Below are 23,032 nucleotides of genomic sequence, written 5' to 3'. Positions count from 1 at the left end.
TATAATAAATAATAACTCGTAAATAAAAAGGAAAAAACTTAACACTAATAGTCTAAAACTAAATCAAACTGTAATAATATATTCATAATAGAAATGGCATGTCTTTTCTACTGGCAGAGCTGATTCGACCTGTGCCTGTCAACACTTATTTACATAAGTTATCTCCTTTCTTGACTTGTCTGATAATTAAATAATATATGAGATATGATATTGAATCATAAGCGACTGAACTAGCTAAAATTCGAGACAACTTCAGTGAAGAGATGATAGAAAAAAACGAAGTCTCTTTGTATTTATATTCTGGCATTAAGTTGCACATAACAAAAATGGCAAATGAACTAAAAAAGCTTCAAGCTACCGGACGTAAAATGATTTGCAATAAAAAAAAATCTTCATCACTTTATTAAAAACATATTTTATAAATTTTGTCACATCATAAAAACATAAACATAGATAACAATTATTAATTATCATTATTTCGCGGCAATCCTCTTCAGTAGCATTGAAGAGGATTGCCAAAACAATCGAAACCGGTCTAGCTAATTAATAATTTTATAATCTAGCGAAATATTTTTATTGTGGGTCCTTAAGGGGATATATTTTAACAAAATGCATAATACAGCCCATAGAAATGCTCATCTTAATTTGAATAATTATTTTATTGTCCATAAACTTGACATCACCTTCACAATCGGTCTATGAATAAACTATTCGAAACTTAAGAAAAAACCTGAATATAAACTTCCAGATTCAACGTAAAGATTTTACATTTATTCCAAAAAAATTCGTGGAAGAGAACGCCCATTCTTTCGAGAATTTTCGTAGATGTTAAGCTAAAGAAATTTAAGTCATACAATTTAATAGTTAATTATTGTCGTGAACAAACTTCACAGACATATTTTTAAGAGTAGTTTTTTTATTATAAACTTAATAGTCAAGGTAATGAATTTTACAAATTGTAGTATCTTGTCTAATATTAAAAAACGCCACTTTAAGATCAAATAAAAATCCAGGATTCAGAGAAATAAAGTTAGTTTACCGATCACAACATTATTAGACTGTTTGTTTACGAGTCACCTCGAGTCATTCAAGGAGTGTTTCTGTGTTTGTTTAATTACAAATAAAGACAAAATGTTAATCCTAGCACTTGTGGTTTTAACAATTATTGTGGCTTGTTATTGGTATTTAGTGGCACCGTTAAGTCATTGGGAAAAACGTGGTATACCTTATGTAAAAGGGTATCCAATTGTGGGCAATTTTTTTTGGCATGCAATTAAAAAATCATCTATGGGGGACGAGTTGATTAAACTTTACAATGCGTACCCAGAAAAAAAGTAAATCCTACATTTAAATCAAAATATTTGAAAATTGTAAATAATTTTTTTTTTTCAATTTAGATGTTACGGAATATTTTTATTTGGAAGGCCAGCAATATTTGTTCGTGATTTGGATATAACTAAGAATGTTTTAATTAAAAATTTTGAAAATTTTGTTGATCATTCCGATTCAGTATTCTTGGAAGGTGTTAATCCAATATTAGATCGAAATCTATTGGCCTTAAGAGGTAATTAATTTTGCATAATATTTCCATTTTTAATAAAACTTGACCGCTCACAACCTAAGAAACTGTAATAAAGCAACATATGGGACAAAAGTTTATTAGCAAAAATCGACAATATTGAAGTTATAAACTAACTTGATTTTTGCCATATTGTTGAACTAAAAAAAAGGTTTCATTGCACTTGTACCCTTTAATCGAGCTCGGCCTTATGTTGAAAACGTCTTCTAGATACATCTTACCTACATCCGTGATGGCGTATATATAACTGGCTAAAATAATATTTAAATAATTGTCTGAAACTTATTCAGGGAATGATTGGCGAGACATGAGAGCAACCTTAAGTCCTGCATTTACTGGTAGCAAAATGCGTGGAATGTTTCAATTAATGGTTGATGCTGGAGAATATTTTGTAAATTACTTTGTAAATGAAGCTAAAAAAAGTGGTGGTAAACCATTAAATGTGGAATTAAAAGAAATCATGACCCGACTTACAAATGACGTTATTGCAACAACTGCTTTTGGAATTAAGATTGATTCTTTACGTGATCCAAATAATGAATTTTATCGAATGGGTAGCAAAGCCTCAACTATATCAACATGGCGGTTGCTTTTAAGTAATTTCCTTCCTCACGTAGCTAGAGTAAGTTTATTCGGAAAATATTTCTTTCAGTTTTAATAATTTTTTTTTAATTTTCAGTTTTTCCGTATTAGTTTGTTTCCTAAAGAAGCAGTCGATTATCTAAGAAAAATCGCACTTGAAACCATTAGTATTCGAGAACGTGATAATATTTACCGTCCAGATATGTTGCAACTGTTGATTGAAGCTAAAAATGGTTCGTTAAAACAGACTGATACAAATGAAGAAAACAATAAAGCCTTTGCTGCTGTAGAAGAATCAAAATTAATTCAAACAAATAAAAAAATTCGTAAGATCTTTTAAACATATCAACTGAAAATAATTATTGATATTTTGTCCTTGTTTCTGTAGATTTGGGTGAAGATGACCTAGCGGCACAAGCGTTTTTGTTCTTTTTAGGTGGATTTGACACTGTATCGTCTGCATTGTGTTTTGCTGTTTATGAATTGGCCCTCAATCCAGACATACAAGAACACCTTTACAAAGAAAACGAAAAAATTTTGAATGAAAATAATGGAAAACTTACATACGATGTTTTAAATAAAATGAAATATTTAGATATGGTTATGTCCGAAGCTTTACGAAAATGGCCACAAGCACCTTTATTGGATCGAATATGTACGAAAACATATACGGTTGAAGTGGAGGACGGTAAAGAAATTACCTTAGATAAAGGAACAGTGTTATATTTCCCAGCATGGGCTTTGCATCGTAATCCAGAATACTACCCCAATCCAGAAAAATTTGACCCTGAACGTTTTAGTGAGGAGAATAAAGATAAAATTAATCCAACTACATATTTACCTTTTGGAGCTGGTCCAAGAAATTGCATTGGTAAGTAAATAAATTTGAGTTATATAGAAAGGGTTATTTTAAAGTCATTATTTCTTTTTTTAGGGTCAAGGTTTGCTTTGATGGAAGCTAAAATGGCAATATTTTACATGGTCAAATATTTTGAACTTATTCCAAATGAAAAATCAATGATTCCACCAAAAGTCACAACGAAAAGTGTGAATACAACTTTAGAAAAAGGTTTCCATGTAGCGTTAAAATTAAGATAACATTAAATAAAAATAGAAAAAATGCATAAATGTCATTTATTAATAATTATTCGCCTGATTTATCCCCCTCCAAACACATGCTTTTTCTTAAAGCAAGCGATACACACACAATATAGTTATCTACGGTATAAGTGGTCCCAGATCATTATTAACTTACGCATGCAAAATTTGCACAACGTGGCTTCGTAGCACGAGTTGGGCAATCGTAGAAGTACGTTAAGAATGATTTTAATACATATATTGTACAAAACTTTATCTACTAATGTAAGATGAGAAGAAAAACCCTTTAGAAATTTTTTAAAACCGGAAGAAATTTTGTCTCTAATTTCGATAAAACTCCCTATAAGAAAATTTTGAACCCAAAAATTAATAAAATGGAATTCATTTGATGATTGAATTCACATTTTCTGAGATAGAAACATACGAAGAGCGATATCTAGAATCGATTTCAGACCATTTCTTAAAAAATATTTGTTCGTCAATACCTTAAACGAACTGAAATTTTAAAAACTAAAACTAATTCAAGGGATCAATTTTTTAGTTCAATTTTTTTTTAAATAAGTTTACAGTAATTGCTAAATTTCTGAGAGAAAGTTATTATTTTTATTCCGAAAAACGAAAGCAAATACAGTGCAACCTCGATATAACAAATCTGAAGGGAACCAGTAAATATTCGTTATATCAAGTAATTCATTAAACCGAGGTTTGTAATATTGAGGTTAAGTTGGTCTAAAATTCGTTATAAAGAGGAAAAAAGTGTCGGAACCTCTCGCGACATGAATTACATACTATGGAGCATACTAACTGTCATATATTGGTGGGACTTTATACGTTATATAAAGGTTTTGAATTGACGAATTTCGTTATTTAGAGGTATTTAAATTTTTTATTATAGTTGAAAATTCGTTATAAAGAGACTGTTCGCAAAAAATATTCGTAATGTAGAGGTATATTTTATATTGACTCTTATGGACAATTCAAGGGGATTGCGAAAAATTTGTTAAATCGAGGAATTCGTTATATTGAGGTTCGTTATACTAAGATTGCACTTTATTACGTTGTATCTTTTCATTTTGAGATATATAACTTTGAGGTTTTTATCGTTTATTATTTTAAGATTATGCAAAACAAATTTCAGATAAAAATCTTCATTAGAACGGAAGTTGTACCTACCTACCAACTTCCTAGAAGTCCAAATGCATCGAATCAGCTAAAATCAGTTGAAAATAATGAAAATTAGTCATTATAACAAGTTTTTTTATGTTTTCACTACGAAACAAAGAAAAATACTGGGAACTTTTGGAGTTCATCTTGTTCGTTAACATGTGCTGAGTCTACCTTATAAATTTCAAGTGAATCGGTAAAACCATTCTCGAGTTATGATGTAGGAAAGTATAAAACAACATAAAAAGAATTTCTAGCTTTATGGGAAACGGGTTAGTCGATTGGATCACTAGCTATTAGACTACAATGATATCGTTTAACCTTCTGCCCAAATCAATATCACTCAGAGTGTTCAAGAGAACATTATTTTGTTCATTTTGGTTCATGTAACAGTGATTGAATGAATTAAGATGTACGCAATAAATTATATTATTTAAATAAATTAACAGCAATTGTTTAATATCTGAGAGAAAGTTATTGTTTTCATCCCAAAACTTTTCGTTTTTGGGATAAATTGAGAAATTAACAAGCCAGGGGTAGGGTCTGATGCAACCCTTGAGGTTCACACGAATAACAATTTTCATTGGGAATGCCTAACTTACGTATAAGCAGAGTAGGCATCTGTCTATAAGCCTCCACTATTTGCATAAAAGTTGAAAAAAAGTAACAAGCTCGGTTGCTTTGGTTACTTAGATTTGAATATTCAAAAATCAAAAATTAGCACGAACTGGGTGAATTCGGTTTTTAACGTTTATTATTTTAAGATCAAAAAAATGGTATTAGCTGGGTTGATTCGATTACTTACGATTCTTAAGATACTTTATGAATAATTTCATTACAATCAAAGCTTGTGGAAACCCTGGCCTCGGTAAAAAAAGGTAAAAAAGCTGGCCTTACATAGGCCTCCACTACGTTTAGCCTAATAGGCCAGAAGTTCATAAGTTCGGCACTGCGAAAGTTGCACGTAAACAAAAATGATGTATGAACGAACTAAAGGCTTCTGTCTGTCACACATAATATAATGATTTGCAATTTAAGAAAAAATCTTTATCACTCTATTAAAAACTGAAATTTATTTATTTTTTTAATCTTGTCACATCATAAAAACATAAATATAGATTACAATTATTAATTATCATTGTTTTATTGTCCATAAACCTGACACCCAACTTACCAATGAGTAAGAGAGAATTAATAACTATTCAAAAATTAAAACAAACCCTACTTGATATAAAACTTTCAAAGCCAAATTCTATATTTTACATTTATTCTAAAAAATTTTTTAAATTCTTAGCAATAAAAGGTCATAGAAGATCTTTTGTACTGCGAAAAGTTTGATATATTGTATCTCTTTTCTTCAAAGATACCCCAAAGACCATACAGCTTCAATAAACTTTAGGCTATTTCTGGGCGACAATTCATTTAATTAACTTGAGTGGAAATTAGTTCATTCAAGTGATTTGAGAGAGCTGGCGCAATCATACAGTTCCAATTTCCTCGTCTTCATAGCAAAATCGGCAGAGATCATTCCTTATGAGACTGATTTTGTGCATACGCTTATTGAGCTTACAATGGTCAGTAAGCAGCTCAGTAAATATCCTAAAATGATTTTTCCCTTGTAACAAATGCTCTGAAGCGTTTTTCCATGAAACCCTTTGAAGGAAAATAGTTTTTGCTTCTAAAAGAGCCTTGACTGTTTGCCTAAGAGCTGTTGGTCTCATGTACCATTCATTCCTTTCTTTTAAATTTAAATTTTGTGCTTATAATTCTATTTCATGTTCGGCAGTTAATTATTGCCGTGATCAAACTTCACAGAAATAATTTTAAGAATAGTTTTATTTTATCTTAAAACTTAATAGTCAAGGTAATGAATCTTACAAATTATAGTATCTTGTCTGATATTAATAAACGCCACTTAAAGATCAAATAAAAATCCAGGATTCGGAGAAATAAAGTTAGTTTACCGATCACAACATAACTAGACTGTTTGTTTACGAGTCTCCTCGAGCCATTAAAGAGTGTTTCTGTGTTTGTTTATTTACAAATAAAGACAAAATGTTAATCCTAGCACTTGTGATTTTAACAATAATTGTGGCTTGTTATTGGTATTTAGTGGCACCGTTAAGTCATTGGGAAAAACGTGGTATACCTTATGTAAAAGGGTATCCAATTGTGGGCAATTTTTTTTGGCATGCAATTAAAAAATCATCTATGGGGGACGAGTTGATTAAACTTTACAATGCGTACCCAGAAAAAAAGTAAATCCTACATTTAAATCAAAATATTTGAAAATCGTAAATAATTTTTTTTTTTTGTCAATTTAGATGTTACGGAATGTTTTTATTTGGAAGGCCAGCAATATTTGTTCGTGATTTGGACATAACTAAGAATGTTTTAATTAAAAATTTTGAAAATTTTGTTGATCATTCCGATTCGATATTCTTGGAAGGTGTTAATCCGATATTAGATCGAAATCTATTCGCTTTAAGAGGTAATTAATTTTGCATAATATTTGCATTTTTAATAAAACTTTAACTTGACCGCTCACAGTCTTGAGCCTTGACCACTCACAGCCTAAGAGAGCAACATATGGGACAAAAGTTTATTAGAAAAAATCGACAATATTGAAGTTATAAACTAAGAACTTGATTTTTGCCATATTGTTGAACCAAAAAAAAAAGGTTTCATTGCACTTGTACCCTTTAGTCGAGTTCGACCTTATGTTGAAAACGTCTTCTAGATACATCTTACCTACATCCGTGATGGCGTATATAAGTGATTAAAATAATATTTAAATAATTGTCTGAAACTTATTCAGGGAATGATTGGCGAGACATGAGAGCAACTTTAAGTCCTGCATTTACTGGTAGCAAAATGCGAGGAATGTTTCAATTAATGGCTGATGCTGGAGAAAATTTTGTTAATTACTTTGTAAATGAAGCTAAAAAAAATGGTGGTAAACCATTAAATGTGGAATTAAAAGAAAGCTTTACCCGACTTACAAATGACGTCATTGCAACAACTGCTTTTGGAATTAAGATTGATTCTTTACGTGACCCAAATAATGAATTTTATCGAATGGGAAGCAAAGCCTCAACTTTTTCAACATGGCGGTGGCTTTTAAGTAATTTCCTCCCTCACGTAGCTAGAGTAAGTTTATTCGGAAAATATTTCATTCAGTTATAATAATTATTTTTAATTTTCAGTTTTTCCGTATTAGTTTGTTTCCCAAAGAAGCAGTCGATTATCTAAGAAAAATCGCACTTGAAACCATTAGTATTCGAGAACGTGATAATATTTACCGTCCAGATATGTTGCAACTGTTGATTGAAGCTAAAAATGGTTCGTTAAAACAGACTGATACAAACGAAGAAATTAATAAAGCATTTGCTGCTGTGGAAGAATCCAAAATAGTTCAAACAAATAAAAAAATTCGTAAGATCTTTTAAAACATATTAATTGAAAATAATTATTGAAATTTTTTCCTTGTTTCTGTAGATTTGGGTGAAGATGATTTGGCGGCACAAGCGTTTGTGTTCTTTTTAGGTGGATTTGACACTGTATCGTCTGCATTGTGTTTTGCTGTTTATGAGCTGGCCCTCAATCCAGACATACAAGAACGCCTTTACAAAGAAAACGAAAAAATTTTAAATGAAAATAATGGAAAACTTACTTACGATGTTTTAAATAAAATGAAATATTTAGATATGGTTATGTCCGAAGCTTTACGAAAATGGCCACAAGCAGCTTTTTTGGATCGATTGTGTGTCAAACCATATACGGTTGAAGTGGAGGACGGTAAAGAAATTACCTTAGATAAAGGAACAGTTTTATATTTCCCAGCATGGGCTTTTCATCGTAATCCTGAATACTACCCCAACCCAGAAAAATTTGACCCAGAACGTTTTAGTGATGAAAATAAAGATAAAATTAATCCAACAACATATTTACCTTTTGGAGCTGGTCCAAGAAATTGCATTGGTAAGTAAATAAATTTGAGTTATATAGAAAGGGTTATTTTAAAGTCATTATTTCTTTTTTTAGGGTCAAGGTTTGCTTTGATGGAAGCTAAAATGGCAATATTTTACATGGTCAAATATTTTGAACTTATTCCAAATGAAAAATCAATGATTCCACCAAAAGTCACAACGAAAAGTGTGAATACAACTTTAGAAAAAGGTTTCCATGTAGCGTTAAAATTAAGATAACATTAAATAAAAATAACAAAAATACATAAACTTCATTAATTATTCGTCTGATTTATCCCCCTTCCCATCATTTGCTTTTCTTAAGCGGAATTCTTTTAGACAACCGAACAATATCATTATTCTGAGAACCGAACAATATTATATCCGAGGGCACGATACAAGTGGTCTCAGAGCATGATTAACTTACGCATGCAAAATTTACACAACGAGGCGTCGCAGCACGAGTTGGGAAATCGTAGAAGTATACGTTAAGAATGCATTATAATACGTATATCGTACAAAACTTTATCTGCGCATATAAAACGTGAAAATAAACGGCAATAAAAATATAAAATTTGTTATAAATTATTGAGAAAACTAGAACATTACTCGCCCAATCGTCAAATGTATGCACATGATTTTTGAACTTTTTCGCCTTAAATTTACCCTATAAAAAACCTTTAAGAAATTTTAAAAAACCGGGAAGAAATTTTGTCTCTAATTTCGATAAAACTCTCTATAAGAAAATTTAGACCCCAAAAAATTTTAAAAAATTGAATTTACATTTTCTGAGATAGCGTCCAAAATCCCATACGAAGAGCGATATTTCGGATCGATTTCAGACCATTTTTTAAAAAATATTTGTTTGTTAATACCTTAAACGAACTGAAATTTTTTTGGGTCCTTTTATAGACAATCCAAAAACTAAAACTAATTCAAGGGAACTTTTTTTTGTTCAATTTATTTAAATAACTTTACAGTAATTGCTAAATTTCTAAGAGAAAGTTATTGTTTTTATTCCGAAAAACAAAACCATTATTACGTCGTATCTTTTCATTTTGAGATATATAACTTTGAGGTTTAAATCGTTTATTATTTTAAGATTATGCAAAACAAATTTCAGATAAAAATCTTCATTAGAACGGAAGTTGTACCTACCTACCAACTTCCTAGAAGTCCAAATGCATCGAATCAGCTAAAATCAGTTGAAAATAATGAAAATTAGTCATTATGTCAAGTTTTTTTTATGTTTTCACTACGAAACAAAGAAAAACACTTGAAACTTTTGGAGTTCATCTTGTTCGTTAACATGTGCTGAGTCTACCTTATAAATTTCAAGTGAATCGGTTGAACCATTCTCGAGTTATGATGAAGGAAATTATAAAACAACATAAAAAAATTTTCTAGTTTTGTAGGAAAGGGTTAGTCGGTTGAATCACTAGCTCTTAGACTATAATGCTATCGTTTAACCTTCTGCCCAAATCAATATCACTCAGAGTGTTCAAGGCAACATTTTTTTGTTCATTTTGGTTGATGTAACAATGATTGAATCAATTAAAATATACGCAATAAATTATATTATTTAAATAAATTTACAGCAATTGTTTAATATCTGAGAGAAAGTTATTGTTTTCATCCCAAAACTTTTCGTTTTTGGGATAAATTGAGAAATTAACAAGCCATGGGTAGGGTCTGATGCAACCCTTGAGGTTCACACGCATAACCATTTCCATTTTACTTAGATTTGAATATTCCAAAATAAAAAATTAGCACGAACTGGGTGAATTCGGTTTTTAACGTTTATTATTATAGGATCAAACAAATGGTATTAGCTGGGTTGATTCGGTTACTTACGATTCTTAAGATACTTTATGAATAATTTCATTACAATCAAAGCTTGTGGAGACCCTGGACTCGGTAAAAAAAAATGGTAAAAACGCTCTCCTTACATAGGCCTCCACCATGTTTTGCCTATCGGGCCGAAGTTCATAAGTTCGGCACTGCGAAAGTTGCACGTAAACAAAAATGATGTATGAACGAACTAAAGGCTTCTGTCTGTCACACATAATATAATGATTTGCAATTTAAGAAAAATCTTTATCACTCTATTAAAAACTAAAATTTATTTATTTTTTTAATCTTGTCACATCATAAAAACATTAACACACAGATTACAATTATTAATTATCATTATTTTATTGTCCATAAACTTGACACCCAACTTAACATTGAGAAAGAGAGAATGAATAACTATTCAAAACTTAAAACAAACCCTAATTTTAAATCCAAATTCTAGATTTTACATTTATTCTAGAAATATATCCAATTTCCTCGTCTTCATAGCAAAATCGGCAGAGATCGTTCCTTATGAGACTGATTTTGTGCATACGCTTATTGAGCTTACAATGGTCAGGAAGCATGCGTTTTTCCATGAAACCCTTTGAAGGAAAATAGTTTTTGCTTCTAAAAGAGCTTTGAATTTTTGCCTAAGAGCTGTCGGTCTCATGTACCATTCATTCCTTTCTTTTAGATTTAAATTTTGTGCTTATAATTCTATTTCATGTTCGGCAGTTAATTTGTGCCATGATCAAACTTCACAGAAATAATTTTAAGAATAGTTTTTTATCTTAAAACTTAATAGTCAAGGTAATGAATCTTACAAATTATAGTATCTTGTTTGGTATTAATAAACGCCACTTTAAGATCAAATAAAAATCCAGGATTCAGAGAAATAAAGTTAGTTTACCGATCACAACATAACTAGACTGTTTGTTTACGAGTCTCTTTGAGTCATTAAAGAGTGTTTCTGTGTTTGTTTATTTACAAATAAAGACAAAATGTTAATCCTAGCACTAGTGATTTTAACAATTATTGTGGCTTGTTATTGGTATTTAGTGGCACCGTTAAGTCATTGGGAAAAACGTGGTATACCTTACGTAAAAGGGTATCCAATTGTGGGCAATTTTTTTTGGAATGCAATTAAAAAAAGTTCTTTAGGGGACGAGTTGATTAAACTTTACAATGCGTACCCAGAAAAAAAGTAAATCCTACATTTAAATCAAAATGTTTTTCGAAAATTGTAAATAATTTTTTTTTTAATTTAGATGTTTCGGAATGTTTTTATTTGGAAGGCCTGCAATATTTGTTCGTGATTTAGATATTATGAAGAATGTTTTTATTAAAAATTTTGAAAATTTTGTTGATCATTCTGATTCGATAATTTTGGAAGGTGTTAATCCTGTTGTAGATCGAAATCTATTCGCTTTAAAAGGTAAAATAATTTTGCATAATATTTCCATAAAAAAAAAAAAAAAAACTATACAGCCTAAGTCAGCAGAGAGGCTTCTACACTCTAGAAGCATGGAATTTTGTTCAGAAGTTCCAAGAGGGCAACATATGGAACGAAAGTTTATACGCAAAAGTAGAAAATTTTGAAGTTAGAAACTTAGAGTTTGGAAACTGAAATAATCTTTAAATAATTGTCTGAAACTTATTCAGGAAATGATTGGCGAGACATGAGAGCAACTTTAAGTCCTGCATTCACTGGCAGCAAAATGCGTGGAATGTTTCAATTAATCATTGACGCTGGAGAAACTTTTGTTAATTACTTTACAAATGAAGCTAAAAAAAATGGCGGTAAACCATTAAATGTGGAATTAAAAGAAATCATGACCCGACTTACAAATGACGTTATTGGAACAACTGCTTTTGGAATTAAGATTGATTCTTTACGTGATCCAAATAATGAATTTTATCGAATGGGTGGAAAAGTCGCAACTTTTGAAACATGGCGATGGCTTTTATGTAATTTTCTCCCTCACGTAGCTAGAGTAAGTTTATTCGGAAAATATTTATTTTAGTTTTTATGTTTTTTTTTTTTAATATTCAGTTTTTCCGTATTGGTTTGATTCCTAATGAACCTGTCGATTATCTACGAAAAATCGCACTTGAAACCATTAAGATTCGAGAACGTGATAATATTTACCGTCCAGATATGTTACAACTGTTGATTGAAGCTAAAAATGGTTCGTTAAAACAGACTGATACAAATGAAGAAAACAATAAAGCCTTTGCTGCTGTGGAAGAATCAAAATTAATTCAAACAAATAAAAAAATTCGTAAGATCTTTTAAAAAATATTAATTGAAAATAATTGTTGATATTTTGTCTTTGTTTCTGTAGATTTGAGTGAAGATGACTTGGCGGCACAAGCGTTTGTGTTCTTTATCGCTGGTTTTGACACTGTATCGTCTGCATTGTGTTTTGCTCTTTATGAACTCGCTCTCAATCCTGAGATACAAGAACGCCTTTACAAAGAAAACGAAAAAGTTTTGAATGAAAATAATGGGAAACTTACATACGACGTTTTAAATAAAATGAATTATTTAGATATGGTTATGTCCGAAACTTTACGAAAATGGCCACAAGCACCTTTTTTGGATCGATTGTGTATCAAACCATACACGGTTGAAGTGGAGGACGGTAAAGAGATTACCTTAGATAAAGGAACAGTTTTGTTTTTCCCAGCATGGGCTTTGCATTATAATCCTGAATACTACCCCAATCCAGATAAATTTGATCCAGAACGTTTTAGTGATGAGAATAAAGATAAAATTAATCCAATGACATATTTACCTTTCGGAACTGGTCCAAGAAATTGCATTGGTAAGTAAATAAATTTGAATTTCTTAGTAAGGATTATTTTAAAGTCATTATTTGTTTTTTTTTAGGGTCAAGGTTTGCTTTGATGGAAGCAAAAATGGCAATATTTTACATGGTCAAATATTTTGAACTTGTTCCAAATGAAAAATCAATAATTCCACCAAAAGTCTCAACAAAAAGTGTGTTTACAACTTTAGAAAATGGATTCCATGTTGCGTTAAAATTAAGATAACAGTAAATAAAATTAACAAAAATATACAAAATATAAAAAAATTTGCCGATTATGTCATAAATTATTCGCCTGATTTATCCCATTCCTCTCACTTGCTTTTCTTAAACGGAATTCTGCAAGATACCCACACAATATATAGTTATTTACGACACAAGTGGGCTCAGAGCATTATTAACTTACGCATGCGAAATTTACACAACGAGGCGTCGCAGCTCGAGTTGGGGAATCGTAGACGTACGTTAAGCAAGTGTTATCACATGTATATCTTACAAAACTTTATCTACACCTAAATAGACAATCGAAAAACTGAAACGGATTTTTTTAGACTCAGTGTTTACTACTTAGACAATACAAGTCGATGAGCTATGAAAATCGGGCAAGGCGTTAGCTCATATAAAATCGCGCACCTTGTTGATAAACAAAATATTATCGTTTATAACCTTCTGTCCAAATTAATATCACTCAATTTTCAAGAGAACATTATTTTGTTCATTTTGGTTGATGTAACAGTGATTGAGTGAATTAAGATATACGCAATAAATTAAATTATTTAAATAAATTTACAGCAATTGTTTAATACCTGAGAGAAAGTTATTGTTTGTACTCCGAAAAACGAAATCAAATATTATGTCGCATATCTTAATACTAGCTGCAAACCCCCCGTTTCGTTGAGCAACTGTTAAAGAAGGTTTATGCAAAATTTGAAGTAGATTGGATCAAGGAATCACGTTATCCCAAACTTAGCTCCAGTTTTTCACTCCCTTAGGGGCAGATTTTCAGAAAATTCTTCTCATCGGATGCCTAAGTCATCAGTAGTTTAGGCTGTGCGTTGATCCGTCAGCCACGGATCAGGATAAAGCATTTTATATGTATAGATTATCAGTACAATAATTTAAATAAATACACTACCTTAATCGGAAAGCTATTGGCCCGGCTTCTAAAGGTCAAATCAATATTGGCTCATTTAAATATATTTAGGCCAATTGTGATTAATTTGCATATATAGTTATTTTTTTATATTTCTAATATTCCCAAAAGGTTTTAGTTCCACTTTTTGGGTTACGAAGCTAAGACAAAACTCTTAAATTTCGTTCTTATTCATCTGTTCGAATTCATAGCCAATGAACACTTAACTATGAGGTTAATTGGACCGAACTCCGTGTCTTTTTTGAGACGACAATTTTTAATAGTCCAATTCCTTTTTAAGAGTTTAAAGACAGAAATGCCCGCTCAAGAAGGCGGTAAAAGTGGGCCAGAATACCGTGTGTTGTATATTCAACCAGGGGGAAAAGACTTAAATAAATTATTCTTTTAAAATGATTTTAGGATCAAAATTTGCGATAATTATCGCAAATTTAATGGAATTAAAAATGGCAGTATTTTAAATAGTAAAATATCTTGAAATTCTTTCTAATGAAAAATCAATGTTTCCACCAAGGCTTTCAACAAAACGCCTGAATGTAACATTAGAAAATGGATTTCCATGTAACATTAAAAATTAGAAAACAATTGTGATCTTAGTTAAATCGGAAAATGATAACTCAAATTCGAACAATATTAAATTATTTACTTTTTAAGATAAAAAGGTTTTCAATATTCACACATTGCGTACTTTGCATGTTTAAATTTTTTTTAAATCATGTTGATGTTATCACTATCATTATTTATCATAGTCTAGACGCTGAGTGAAATTTATTAAATTCAGAGGTCCATGAAAGTCTACCTGTTAACACAAAATCATGTCCTAAAGAGATGTCAATCGACAACATGGTGTTTTTTAGCTACCAGTCCTGGACATAATTTATCATAGTAGATATTTTTAGATTTTCAAAATAATCAACAAAATAGGACAAAAACATATTTTAGAGAATGGGATCTAGGCTTACTAAATGCAATATAAATTATTTCACTTCGACTCAGATCCCAAAATATCAGAATTCGTTTTTCATCCAAGCCCAAAACGACGACGATATATTCGTTTCCAGTACTAATTAGCTGTTACTATTTTCATTTTTCCTAAATAGCAAAACTGATTGCAACTTATATGGCATGACTGAACAGCCCGCAAGAAAAATATTATAAAATCAAAGTATAAATATATATCGTGTTTTGTAACTCTAACGAATCAAATGTCAAAAACTGTATGCAAATTCGACTTACTGTTCAAATTTTTCGAACTTCATTGCTTCGTTTCTGTGGCTATCATGTTCTTTCACTGTTTCAATAAAAACTTAAATGTGCCTTACCAGGCGATTTAGTATCCATTTGTATTCTGGTATTTGTTTATTGAGTTTCACATAACACAAATGACGCATGGACTAAAAGGATACTGTCTGTCACACATATAATGATTTGCGATTTTAAAAAAAATCTTCATCACTCTATATTAAAAACATATTATATTTGATTGATTGTTTATTTTGTTACATCATAAAAACATATAAACATAGATTATAATTATTAATATCAATATATGTCATTGTCCATAAACTTGACACCCAACTTACCAATGAGTAAGAGAGAATGAATAACTATTCAAAACATTAAACAAACCCTGGAAGTCATAGAAGCTATCTTTTGTACTGCGAAAAGTTTAATATATTGAACCTCCTTTGCTTTAAAGATGCCCTAAAGACCCTACAGGTTTAGTAAACTTTAGGCTTTTCCTGGGCAACACTTCATTGAATTCATTTGAGTGGAGATTAGTTCATTCTAAGTAATTTAAGAGAGACGCGCTGTCACAGTCACACAAAAAGTGCATTCCAATTTTCTAATATTCATAATAAAATCTGTAGAGATTGTTCCTTGTGATATTGATTTTATGCACATGTTTATTGAGTTTACAATGTAAGTATCTTTAAGTGATTTTCCATGAAATCCTTTGCGGAAAAATTGTTTTTTACATGCTGTTTATAAGAGCCTTGAATGATTGCCCTATTGGACTCGTGTACCATTCATTTCTTTCTTTTAGATTAGATTGTGCTTCTAATTCTATTTCATGTTCGGCAGTTAATTTGTGATGTGATAAAACTTCACAGAGATAATTTTAAGAATAGTTTTTTATCTTAAAACTTAATAGTCAAGGTAATGAATCTTACAAATTATAGTATCTTAACTGATATTAAAAAACGCCACTTAACAATCAAATAAAAAATCCATCATTCAGAGAAATAAAGTTAGTTTACCGATCACAACATTCCTAGACTGTTTGTTTACAAGTCTCTTCGAGTCATTAAAGAGTGTTTCTGTGTTTGTTTATTTACAAATAAAGACAAAATGTTAATCCTAGCACTAGTGATTTTAACAATTATTGTGGCTTGTTATTGGTATTTAGTGGCACCGTTAAGTCATTGGGAAAAACGTGGTATACCTTACGTAAAAGGGTATCCAATTGTGGGTAATTTTTTTTGGAATGCAATTAAAAAAACATATTTAGGAGACGAGTTGATTAAACTTTACAATGCACATCCAGAAAAAAAGTATTATATAAATCTATATATTTTCGCCAGAAAATTGATTTTTTTTTTTCAATTTAGATGTTTCGGAATGTTTTTATATGGAAGACCTGCAATATTTGTTCGTGATTTAGACATTATGAAGAATGTTTTTATTAAAAATTTTGAAAATTTTGTTGATCATTCCGATTCGATATTGTTGGAGGGTATTAATCCGGTTGTAGATCGAAATCTATTCTCTTTAAAAGGTAAAATAATCTTGCATAATATATTAACTTCAATGATATACTAGCCTAAGAAAATCAAAGAGGATAACAAATTAGACGAAAGTTTATACACGAGAGTTTACAAATGAAATTATAAACTAAGAACTTGATTTTTAAGCTTTTTTCTTAGCATATTTACACTTTTTACTCATTTCTTTCCAGGGATAGGTCGTTGTGGATCGGTAAAACTCGAATTATTTCAAAAATTCGAATTGTTCCTGAAACGTTACCAATTAAAGGGCATTTTATTGGGTAACACGACTTACCTCGTTAAAAACTTCCTCTTTTCAGACAAAACCAATGCACTTTGATTTTTGTCATATTATTGTTGTATCAAAAGGATTCATTATCCTTTGATCGAGAATAGCTTTATTTTGGAAACGTCTTCTAGATGCATCTTACCTACATCTGTGATGGTGTATATAACTGCGCTAATATATTCTTTAAATAACTGTCTGAAAATTATCCAGGAAATGATTGGCGAGACATGAGAGCAACTTTAAGTCCTGCATTTACTGGGAACAAAATGCGTGGAATGTTTCAATTAATGGTTGATGCTGGAGAAACTTTTGTTAATTACTTTACAAATGAAGCTAAAAAAAATTATGGGAAGCCATTAAATGTGGATTTAAAAAAAATCATGACCCGACTAACAAATGACGTTATTGCTACAACTGCTTTTGGAATAAAGGTTGATTCTTTACGTGATCCAAATAATGAATTCTATCAAATGGGTGGAAAAGTCGCAAATTTTGCAACATGGCGATTTCTTTTATGTAATTTTCTCCCTAACGTAGCTAGAGTAAGTTTATTCGGAAAATGCTTCTTTCAGTTTTTATGATTTTTTTTTTTTAATTTTCAGTTTTTCGGTATTGGTATGATTCCTAATGAACCTATCGATTATCTACGAAAGATCGCACTTGACACCATTAATATTCGAGAACGTGATAATATTTACCGTCCAGATATGTTACAACTGTTGATTCAAGCTAAAAATGGTTCATTAAAACAGACTGATACAAACGAAGAAATTGATAAAGCATTTGCTGCCGTGGAAGAATCCAAAATAGTTCAAACAAATAAAAAAATTCGTAAGATCATTCAAACATATTAATTGAAAATAATTGTTGATATTTTGTCCTTGTTTCTGTAGATTTGGGAGAAGATGATTTAGCTGCACAAGCATTAATATTCTTTATAGCTGGTTTTGACACTGTATCGTCTGCATTGTGTTTTGCTCTTTATGAACTCGCCCTCAATACTGAGATACAAGAACGCCTTTACAAAGAAAACGAAAAAGTTCTGAATGAAAATAATGGAAAACTTACATACGATGTGTTAAATAAAATGAAATATTTAGATATGGTTATGTCCGAAACATTACGAAAATGGCCACAAACACCTTTTATCGACCGAATTTGCATCAAACCATATACTGTTGAAGTAGAAGATGGTAAAGAAATTACCTTAGATAAAGGAACATTTTTATTTTTCCCAGGATGGGCTTTGCATCGTAACCCTGAATACTACCCCAATCCAGATAAATTTGATCCAGAACGTTTTAGTGATGAGAATAAAGATAAAATTAATCCAATGACATATTTACCTTTCGGAACTGGTCCAAGAAATTGTATTGGTAAGTAAATAAATTTGAATTTCATAGAAAGGGTTATTTTAAAGTCATTATTTGTTTTTTTAGGGTCAAGGTTTGCTTTGATGGAAGCAAAAATGGCAATTTTTTACATGGTCAAATATTTTGAACTTATTCCAAATGAAAAATCAATAATTCCACCAAAAGTCTCAACGAAAAGTGTGCTTCCAACTTTAGAAAATGGATTCCATGTAGCGTTAAAATTAAGATAACATTAAATAAAAATAACAAAGATATTTCATATGAAAAATCCTATAAATTATGTCATAAATTATTCGCCTGCTAAATACCACTTTCCTTACACGTTTCTGGATGTATTCTGCTAGATGAGCACACTATTTGTTAATAAACAATAAATTTTTAATTCAATAAAAAGATCAATGTTAAAAATTAGTAAATAGGCAACTTGTATGACGTAAATGTTAAGTGTTTGTCAAATAATCGAAAACTATGATACATGTAAAACGTGTACGTAATTCAAGTAGTCTATTTATTAATTTTGTAAGCCATCTTTAACATTGATCGTTTCATTGAATTAACAATTTATTGTTTATTAACAAATAGAAACATTTGCACCACTAAGTCATGCCTTACCAATGATATTTGACATCTAAAAAATACATTTCATGAGTTTTTAGAAAAATGCGAGCGGTATTTTTAACTGTACTCTACTGAACTATTGACTCATTTTTCGGAATAGGATCTAAAATTGGAAAACTGTAAATATAAAAAATAAACTAGTTAGGTACTCCAAAACAACAGTACCTACAATTATTCTGACCCTATGTTTAAATTAGTAGATTCTATACTACCATCTAAGTGTAATCAACAACAATCCCAAAATGTTAATTGTTGTGCTAGTGATTTTTGTAATAATTGTAGCCGCTTATTGGCTTCTAATAACACCATTAAGTCATTGGGAAAAGCGTGGTATACCGTATGTAAAAGGTTTACCAATTGTGGGTAACTTTTTCTGGCATACAATGAAACAAACTACATTCGGTGATGAATTAGTAAAAATTTATAATACATATCCAGAAAAAAAGTAAGACTTTTATATTGAAAAAAAGTTTTGTAATTTTCAAATATAATCTTAGACAATGATTCGACAAAAATCTGTAACCAAATTACTAAAATCAGATAACCATTAAAGTGCATAACCATTTGATGTACTTAAAAATTTGCTGTCCCAAATTTTCACAATTTTTGACCAGCAAGAGGATCTTCTTACGAAAAACAAATTTTTTAATAAAATTAGTTTTTTTTTAGGCTTTATGGGATGTTTATGTTTAATACACCAACAATACTCGTTCGTGATTTGGATATGCTGAAAAACATTTTAATCAAACAATTTGAATATTTTGTTGATCATTCGAATTCATTATTCCAAGAAGATATTAACCCAATGTTAGATAAAAATTTATTCTCTTTAAAAGGTACGAGACAAGCCGTGATTAATATGCCCATTTAAGTTTCAAGCCAATAAAATTCGTATTACCTAAGTTAAGTTTTATATTCATTGATCTATAGTCTAGCATAATTTATTTTTTGCAACTTGAGTCCCTTCCATAAAGTAAAAAAAATGTCATTATTGATAGATTTCTATTACGGGTGCCAAATTTCTTAATCTGCCTCTAGCGTGCCCGAAAAGGGCAAGTTTATGGGATTTATTTCTCTTGAATTGCACTTAATTTATTATCAAATTATTTAGGGAATAAATGGCGTGATATGAGAGCAACTCTTAGTCCAACATTTACTGGAAGTAAAATGCGTGGAATGTTTCAATTAATAAACGAAGTTGGCGAACAATTCGTGGATTACTTCAAGAATGAAATTCAAACGAAAAATAATGGAAAACCAATGAATGTGGAATTAAAAGATATTTTAACACGATTCACAAACGACGTAATTGCATCGGCAGCATTTGGAGTGAAATGTGATTCGTTGCGCGATCGTAATAATGAATTTTATCGTATGGGAGCAAAAGTATCGAATTTATCAACATGGCGAATGTTTATCAATAATTTTTGTCCAAAACTTGCTAAGGTAAGCCAAAACTGATATAGAGTGAGAACTTTACAGTTAACTGCGAAACAAATTTTATTGTAAATATAATAAAAAATTACTTTTCTAGTTTTTTCGTATTGGATTAATTCCCAACGAAGTTTGCGATTATTTACGAAATATTGTAATTGAAACGATTAAAATGCGTGAACGTGAAAATATTGTCCGTCCAGATATGTTACAACTATTATTAGATGCGAAAAATGGGACAATAAAACAGGATAAACAAAAAATAGAAACAGATAATAGTTTTGCTGCTGTGGAAGAATCAAATTATACACAAATAAAAAAAAGAATTTGTAAGAAATTTTTAATATTATAAATGTGAAAATGAGACTGTATATCGAAAGTTCTCTTAACTTGTTGAGAACTCGGAAGTTTCTAAACTTTTCGGTATCACAACGGACCCTATGATCTAAGTGTGTCCCAACCCAGGACAGCCACTGTAACCTAATCTAACCGGGGATCTATAGGACAAATTTACCAATATTTTTTTGTATTTCCATCTTTTTAAATGGAAAACCCTTTATAAACTTTCCCGTTTTATATTCTAATAGATTTGGACGAAGATGATGTAGCAGCTCAAGCTTTTGTATTTTTTATGGGTGGATTTGATACCGTTTCAATTGCAATGTGTTTTAGTGTGTATGAATTAGCCTTACATCCTGAATTACAAGAACGCCTCTACTTAGAAAATGAGCAAGTTTTAAGTGAAAATAATGGAAAACTTACATACGATGTTCTAAATAAAATGAAATATTTAGATATGGTTATTTCAGGTACATAAAACTTTTACAGCTGCATGAATCTCTAGAATTCTCAGAATTTTTGTTTTTTTTTTTTTAAGAAACTTTACGTAAATATCCACCACCAATATTTTTGGATCGAATCTGTGATAAACCATATACTGTACAAGTTGATGGGAAAGAAATTACATTGGAAAAAGGAACAATTTTAACTATACCCTTGTATGCAATGCATACTGATCCAAATTACTTCCCAGAACCAGAAAAATTTGATCCCGATCGATTTAGTGATGAAAATGCGGATAAAATTGTTCCACTCACTTATATACCTTTTGGATCTGGACCTAGAAATTGTATTGGTAAGCATAAATGATAAAATTACAATTTAATTCGACTAAAAGAGAAGTTATAACTTTCATTATTGATAGCAAAGGCATATTTTTTATTACACAAAATTAGCTAAACCGCGAAACTTCTTCTGTTTGCTCATGATGCACCCTGTACTTAACACACATATTACACCCTGTATATTACTTAAGTATTAATAAAAAAAAATTATTTTTAGCATCGAGATTTGCATTAATGGAAGCAAAAACTGCTGTATATTTTATGGTAAAACATTTTGAAATTCTTCCAAATGAAAAATCAATTATTCCTCCGAGAATAACAACGAAACGAATAAATGTAACGATGGAAGATGGATTTCATGTTACTTTAAAACCAAGAAATCAAGGTTTTATATAATAATAGTTTTCTAGATGTTATAAGTAAATAAAATTCTTTATTTAAAATGAGTAATACAAAATAATAAGTTTTATTTATTATAATCCCTTGAAATTTTCCTCAAAAGTTCAAAAATTACATTACATATTTACCTTTTGGAGCAGGTCCAAGAAACTGTATTGGTAAGTATATAAACGTAATTTTTTGAGAAAAACTTCTCTTATTTAATTTTCAGCATCAAGATTTGGATTAATGGAAGCAAAACTGATAGTATTTTATATGGTCAAATATTTTGAACTTATTCCTAATGAAAAAAGGATTTCATATAGCATAAAAATTAAAAAATAACGAGCTTTAGCAGCTTTAAAACTGCTTCTTTAAACAACAACAAGTTTCGATGGCTTTTATTAATAACAAAATAATGTAATGTATGAATTACAGCTAGAAGAACATCTCTAATTTGTATTCAAAATTTTCGCCAAAACTATAATTCCTTTCTGACGCATGCATTTTACCGGTTAGTAACAGTGAAACAGTTGTAACTTGTTAGAAAGGATGTTTGAACATTATTAGTTTTATTATTTATTATAATAAAAAAATATTTATTGCTGAAATTATTGTTAATAATATTAAAATTATTTATTAAAAATGTAAATTTAATAATAATCTGTCTCAATATGTGTGTTTTATACTAAAATTATTAAAAAAATAAAATTCAAAATTTTTGCCAAAACTATATAATTTCTTTGTGACGCATGCGCATACCACATAGATGCAGTGAAACGGTTGAAACTTGTGAGTTAGGATGATTTGAACATTATTAATTTTATTATTCAATTTTTA

General features: G+C 30.1%; 4 protein-coding genes across 4 annotated transcripts; all 4 read left to right on the top strand.

The window, feature by feature from the left end:
• The first annotated feature begins 995 nt into the window (after positions 1-995).
• On the top strand, positions 996-3,269 carry LOC123299756 (cytochrome P450 9e2-like). The gene is made up of 6 exons (XM_044882091.1): positions 996-1,334; positions 1,398-1,564; positions 1,870-2,201; positions 2,259-2,487; positions 2,550-3,032; positions 3,096-3,269. Exons 1-6 carry the CDS (start codon positions 1,132-1,134, stop codon positions 3,257-3,259), a joined length of 1,578 nt encoding a protein of 525 aa, XP_044738026.1. The 5' UTR covers positions 996-1,131; the 3' UTR covers positions 3,260-3,269.
• A 3,101-nt stretch (positions 3,270-6,370) lies between these two features.
• On the top strand, positions 6,371-13,284 carry LOC123300460. Its single transcript, XM_044883038.1, has 13 exons — positions 6,371-6,681; positions 6,748-6,914; positions 7,242-7,573; positions 7,630-7,858; positions 7,922-8,404; positions 8,468-8,610; positions 10,204-10,216; positions 11,182-11,431; positions 11,496-11,662; positions 11,890-12,221; positions 12,281-12,509; positions 12,573-13,055; positions 13,121-13,284. Exons 1-13 carry the CDS (start codon positions 6,479-6,481, stop codon positions 13,282-13,284), a joined length of 3,195 nt encoding a protein of 1,064 aa, XP_044738973.1. The 5' UTR covers positions 6,371-6,478.
• A 3,148-nt stretch (positions 13,285-16,432) lies between these two features.
• Positions 16,433-18,900, top strand: LOC123299755 (cytochrome P450 9e2-like). The gene is made up of 6 exons (XM_044882090.1): positions 16,433-16,763; positions 16,821-16,987; positions 17,476-17,807; positions 17,868-18,096; positions 18,159-18,641; positions 18,705-18,900. The coding sequence occupies exons 1-6, from the start codon at positions 16,561-16,563 to the stop codon at positions 18,866-18,868; spliced, it is 1,578 nt and encodes a 525-aa protein (XP_044738025.1). The 5' UTR covers positions 16,433-16,560; the 3' UTR covers positions 18,869-18,900.
• Positions 18,901-19,470: 570 nt separating this feature from the next.
• LOC123299754 (cytochrome P450 9e2-like) lies at positions 19,471-22,213 on the top strand. The gene is made up of 7 exons (XM_044882088.1): positions 19,471-19,701; positions 19,926-20,092; positions 20,368-20,702; positions 20,791-21,019; positions 21,278-21,499; positions 21,568-21,825; positions 22,032-22,213. The coding sequence occupies exons 1-7, from the start codon at positions 19,499-19,501 to the stop codon at positions 22,208-22,210; spliced, it is 1,593 nt and encodes a 530-aa protein (XP_044738023.1). The 5' UTR covers positions 19,471-19,498; the 3' UTR covers positions 22,211-22,213.
• Positions 22,214-23,032: the final 819 nt, after the last annotated feature.

Source organism: Chrysoperla carnea, chromosome 5, assembly GCF_905475395.1.
Source record: "Chrysoperla carnea chromosome 5, inChrCarn1.1, whole genome shotgun sequence".
Lineage (NCBI taxonomy): Eukaryota > Metazoa > Arthropoda > Insecta > Neuroptera > Chrysopidae > Chrysoperla > Chrysoperla carnea.
The sequence above is the reverse complement of the archived record's forward strand: the minus strand, read 5'-3'. Positions and strand labels throughout refer to the sequence as shown.

Coding starts and splice junctions, on each gene's coding strand:
- LOC123299756 (XM_044882091.1), top strand. CDS start 1,132: ATGTTAATCCTAGCACTTGTGGTTTTAACAATTATTGTGGCTTGTTAT. Junction 2,488..2,549: donor TCAAACAAATAAAAAAATTC/GTAAGATCTTTT, acceptor TTGTTTCTGTAG/ATTTGGGTGAAGATGACCTA. Junction 3,033..3,095: donor TGGTCCAAGAAATTGCATTG/GTAAGTAAATAA, acceptor TTCTTTTTTTAG/GGTCAAGGTTTGCTTTGATG.
- LOC123300460 (XM_044883038.1), top strand. CDS start 6,479: ATGTTAATCCTAGCACTTGTGATTTTAACAATAATTGTGGCTTGTTAT. Junction 12,222..12,280: donor TTCTCCCTCACGTAGCTAGA/GTAAGTTTATTC, acceptor TTTAATATTCAG/TTTTTCCGTATTGGTTTGAT. Junction 12,510..12,572: donor TCAAACAAATAAAAAAATTC/GTAAGATCTTTT, acceptor TTGTTTCTGTAG/ATTTGAGTGAAGATGACTTG.
- LOC123299755 (XM_044882090.1), top strand. CDS start 16,561: ATGTTAATCCTAGCACTAGTGATTTTAACAATTATTGTGGCTTGTTAT. Junction 16,764..16,820: donor AATGCACATCCAGAAAAAAA/GTATTATATAAA, acceptor TTTTCAATTTAG/ATGTTTCGGAATGTTTTTAT. Junction 18,642..18,704: donor TGGTCCAAGAAATTGTATTG/GTAAGTAAATAA, acceptor TTGTTTTTTTAG/GGTCAAGGTTTGCTTTGATG.
- LOC123299754 (XM_044882088.1), top strand. CDS start 19,499: ATGTTAATTGTTGTGCTAGTGATTTTTGTAATAATTGTAGCCGCTTAT. Junction 19,702..19,925: donor AATACATATCCAGAAAAAAA/GTAAGACTTTTA, acceptor GTTTTTTTTTAG/GCTTTATGGGATGTTTATGT. Junction 21,020..21,277: donor ACAAATAAAAAAAAGAATTT/GTAAGAAATTTT, acceptor ATATTCTAATAG/ATTTGGACGAAGATGATGTA.